At 52.2% G+C, this 3,755-nt stretch overlaps 1 protein-coding gene across 3 annotated transcripts in view; it reads right to left on the bottom strand.

Annotated features, from left to right (window-relative positions):
• Positions 1-1,487: 1,487 nt before the first annotated feature.
• Positions 1,488-3,755, bottom strand: part of Mettl22 (methyltransferase like 22) — a 19,723-nt gene continuing 17,455 nt past the window's right edge. For 2 of the 3 annotated variants that reach the window (XM_029544578.1, XM_029544577.1), the window contains 2 exons: positions 3,116-3,284; positions 2,282-2,707 (listed from right to left, as the gene is read on the bottom strand). In XM_029544578.1, coding sequence (XP_029400438.1) covers positions 2,609-2,707; positions 3,116-3,284 — 268 coding nt within the window. In that variant the 3' untranslated portion in view covers positions 2,282-2,608. Of the gene's footprint in view, positions 1,582-2,281; positions 2,708-3,115; positions 3,285-3,755 lie in introns of those variants that run through there. The other variant, XM_021209869.1, reaches the window with a different exon arrangement.

Raw genomic sequence — 3,755 nt, 5'->3', positions numbered from 1 at the left:
GGATTAAAAGTATGTGCCACCATGTGTGCCACCATGCCTGGATCTTTCTAAGGGTCGTCTTGAAGAGCATTTTATTTTAGAGGGAAAGACGATCTGTGTAATGGTATATGTACTTGTTAGTATGGATATACATACACCTGCACACAGATGTGTGTGGAGGCCAGAGGTTGATGCTGGGTGTCCTTCCCCTTTTGGTCTCTACCTTTTTAGTCTCACTGAACCTGAAGCTCACTGAGTTGGCCAGGCTGGCCAGCCAATGATCTTCTGTCTGTCTTCCCCCCAGTGTCTACTTAATACATGTTAGGGGCAGGGGCTGATACCAGGCATCTTTCTCAATTGCTCCTCACCTTATTTTGAGATAAGGGTCTCCCAGAACCTGGAGCTCACTGGTTTGGCTTGGTTGGGTGACCAATGAGTTCCAGATATCTGCCCATCTTTGCCTGGCCCCGCTCCCCTCTGCAGGGCTGTGCCTAGATTTTATGTCAGTGTTGGGGATCTGAACTCAGGTTCTCAAGCTCTGCTACAAGCAGCCATCTCACCAGCCCAACCTTCAACTTTCATTCTCCTGCCTTGACCCCCTGAGTGCCTTGACTGTGGCACATTCGATCCATCCCATGATAGAAGTACCATTCAGTCCTTGGAATCCAGCATGCAGACACCAATTATCTATCAAAATGAGAACAAAGACCTCATCCACCAAAGTCCACAGTTCTGAGACAGTATTAAGTTTGCTTTTTGGTTTCTGTCCATCCATGTTTGGCTGTTCTTGCTAACTGAGGAGTCAACATAGGGTGTGGATTTTGTGCTCAGGACGGCACTTGGGTTCAGAACACTTGTGTAGTTATCGGCTGGCTAATTATCCACGTCAGGGTTTCTCTGTGTAGGTGTCCTGGAACTGGGTCTGTACCAGGCTGGCCCCAAATTCAGAGTTCCTGCTGCCTATGCCTCCTGAGCTCTGGGCTTCCAGGATGCACTAGCGCACCCAGCTGACTGTGGCCGAGTAGTTTTCTCTCGTGGACTTCTTGTAGCACCGGCATCACAGCTATGTTGTCACATCCATTTTGCCTGGTTCTAGGGGGAAATTCAAGGGTGCTGTGTAACTGCTAGACAAGCACCCTGCCAACCGAGCTAGATCTCAGCCCACCTCTGTGCAGTTTTCAGTGGAACCCAGGAGTGCACGAATGCTGGGCGAGTAGCCAGTCCTCCAAGCAGAGAGAACATGAAAGTCAGGGAAGAGCCATGGCCCTGCCCAGGGAAGTACATCATGCACATAACCAGTGCAGAGAGGCGGCATTTGCTCACTCTGACCAAGTGGCTCGGGAGCACTCAGGAGCTATGTGACAAGTGGAGACTGCTAAGCATCACACTTGAGCAGTTACATGTTTGGGTGATTGTTGTAGGCAGTGATGGGCCCCAGGAAACCAGCTAGGGTCATGCAAGGGCCACTCACTGTATTTAAAATGACAGCATCTCAAGGGCAAGGTGGCTGAGGGTTTGTCTTTATTTGAAATACATTAAAATACCAGTCAAGAGGTCAGAGGCGACTCATGCTGCTGGTTCCACGACGATCTTCCAGAGCTCCTGTAACAGAGATGAAAACTTCTGAGGTTTCATAAAGCAGAGCTACATGACACCAGGGCAGGGCCAGAAGCTAGTCCTTCCTGTCTCTGAGAATCTGGCCATTATATGGTGGCACAGTGGCTGGGTAGGCCAAGTCTGGAACTAGCCATAGGATATTGGTTTATCATTGTCACAAGGGACTGAAGGAATGGTAGCAGGTGGCCAGTTTTGCTATTTGGGGGCCTTAAGCAGCCTGCAGTGCTCCACTTCCTGAAGGAACACAGGAAGGAGCATGAGAGAGCTGGCCTTCCTCCCCTCTCCTGAGAACGAGGGCTCATCTCCACAGCCAAAGGCAAAGAGAACAGAAGATGCCAGATGGACTTCTGTGAATCCAGCTCCTGGTAATTTTCAAGGTAATTTTGGGTTTTCAAATTTACTCTAAGTGCTGGGTTTAGAAGCTGTAATAGCAGGTGCCTTGGCTCTAAGATGTTGTCTGTCCCAGATCTGTCCGTTCCTGGCTGGGTGTGCTAAGACAGTGGACAGAAGGTGTATGGCACTGACACATGCTGGCTACAACTGCCGCTGGATTGCCAAGCCTTCGTGCTTGGCCAGAGGGTCAACCTCCTTAGAGCAAACATGCCCATCAGCACCATGGTTAAAACCGTCAAACTGACAGGATCTAGACTCATTGAGAGGCCACCTTTGTGCGTGTCTGTGACGGAGTCTCTAGATTGGTAAATTAAAGCGGGAAGGCTCATCCTGTACGTGGGTGGCGTGGGTGGCGCTGTCCTGAGGGCTGGCCACTGATTTAATACAAACGAGAAAGCACACTGAGCACCGCCGCCCATCTCTGCTTTGACTGCAGACGCAAGGTTCCAGCTCCTGCAGCTCCCTGCTGTGAGGGGCTGTCCTCAAACTGTGAGCCGGACAAACACCCTCTTCCTGCTTTCACCAGGCCTCGGCGAGGCCCGGCCTACTGTCCTCAGCACTCCCGCATCCTTCCCACTGACTTACTGCTTCCCGAGTGACCCTCTGCCTCGTGGTGGTTTCAACTGGGAATGTCTCCCACAAGTTCCTGTGACTGAATACTTGGATCCCATCTGGACACACTGGTCGGGAAGGGTGTGAAACCTTTAGGAGGCAGAGCCTTGCAGAGGAAGAGGAAATGGGTCACTGTACACAGTTCCTGCTCCCTGCCAGCTGTCACCTGCTCCTGTGTCCTAGTCCTCCCTGTAATGATGACTATACCCTCTGGATATATGAGCCAGACTAAAGCTGCTTTCCTGAGGTTGCTTTGGTTAACGATGTCACTTCAGTAAGGAGGACAGTAACTGGTGCCCCTCCTCTCGTCCCAGTTTCCTCTGGTGTCTTAACTGTCCATAGAGAACCTGAGACTTAGGCACAGAGCTGCTGAGGTCATGTGACTGCTGAGACCAGGCTAAGCCATCTCAGGGATCACAGAGTTAGGCCTGAGCATCTCCCGGGCAGACCATGGATGGGCGGTAGGCCTGGCCCATTGCCTTGCTTCCCACCACCCTCACGGGGCTGCATCTACCAGCTGCTGGATGCGTTCATAGACGAGCAGCTGCGGGAAGGAGGCCTCCACAGGCTCCACCATGAAGCGCAGCCCGCCATCAGCCAGCTTCTCCAGTGAGTCCAGGGAGGCACGGAAGTGATCATAGGCTTCACATGTGACGTCCAAGTGTCTCAATGTGAAGTTGAACCTGTGGATTGACCAGCGGCAACACATGCATCATGACCAGAAAGGTCTGCTTCATCTCACAGCTTGCCTCCTGCTCAGTGCACGCCTGAGGCTGGCCTTTAAGTGGCTACTCTGCACCCAGCCTTTGAGCAAACTCTTTCCTGAGCCTCCCTGGACACCCCGGTTCCCAGAATGGCTACTGGCTCTACTTCAGATGTGGCTATAGGAAGCTGACCTCAGCTGCAGAGACAGCACTCTGGATTCCAGGTCCTGCAGATGAATGCTGGGCAGATCTGCTGGCTGGGTGCTGAGGACTGGGTACTCTATGGGATTGGGAACCATGATGCTGTGGCAAAGGGAGGCACAGAACATGCTGGGAGCAAAGGCAGAGATGAGAGATGTGAGAGAGCGAGAGAGCGCGCGTGAGCAAGAGCGCACGAGAGAGAGAGAGAGAGAGAGAGAGAGAGAGAGAGAGAGAGAGAGAGAGAGAGAG

The sequence above is a fragment of the Mus pahari genome, chromosome 12 (genome assembly GCF_900095145.1).
Source record: "Mus pahari chromosome 12, PAHARI_EIJ_v1.1, whole genome shotgun sequence".
Classification (NCBI taxonomy): domain Eukaryota; kingdom Metazoa; phylum Chordata; class Mammalia; order Rodentia; family Muridae; genus Mus; species Mus pahari.
Note: the sequence above shows the minus strand (reverse complement) of the source record. Positions and strands in the feature narration are given on the sequence as shown.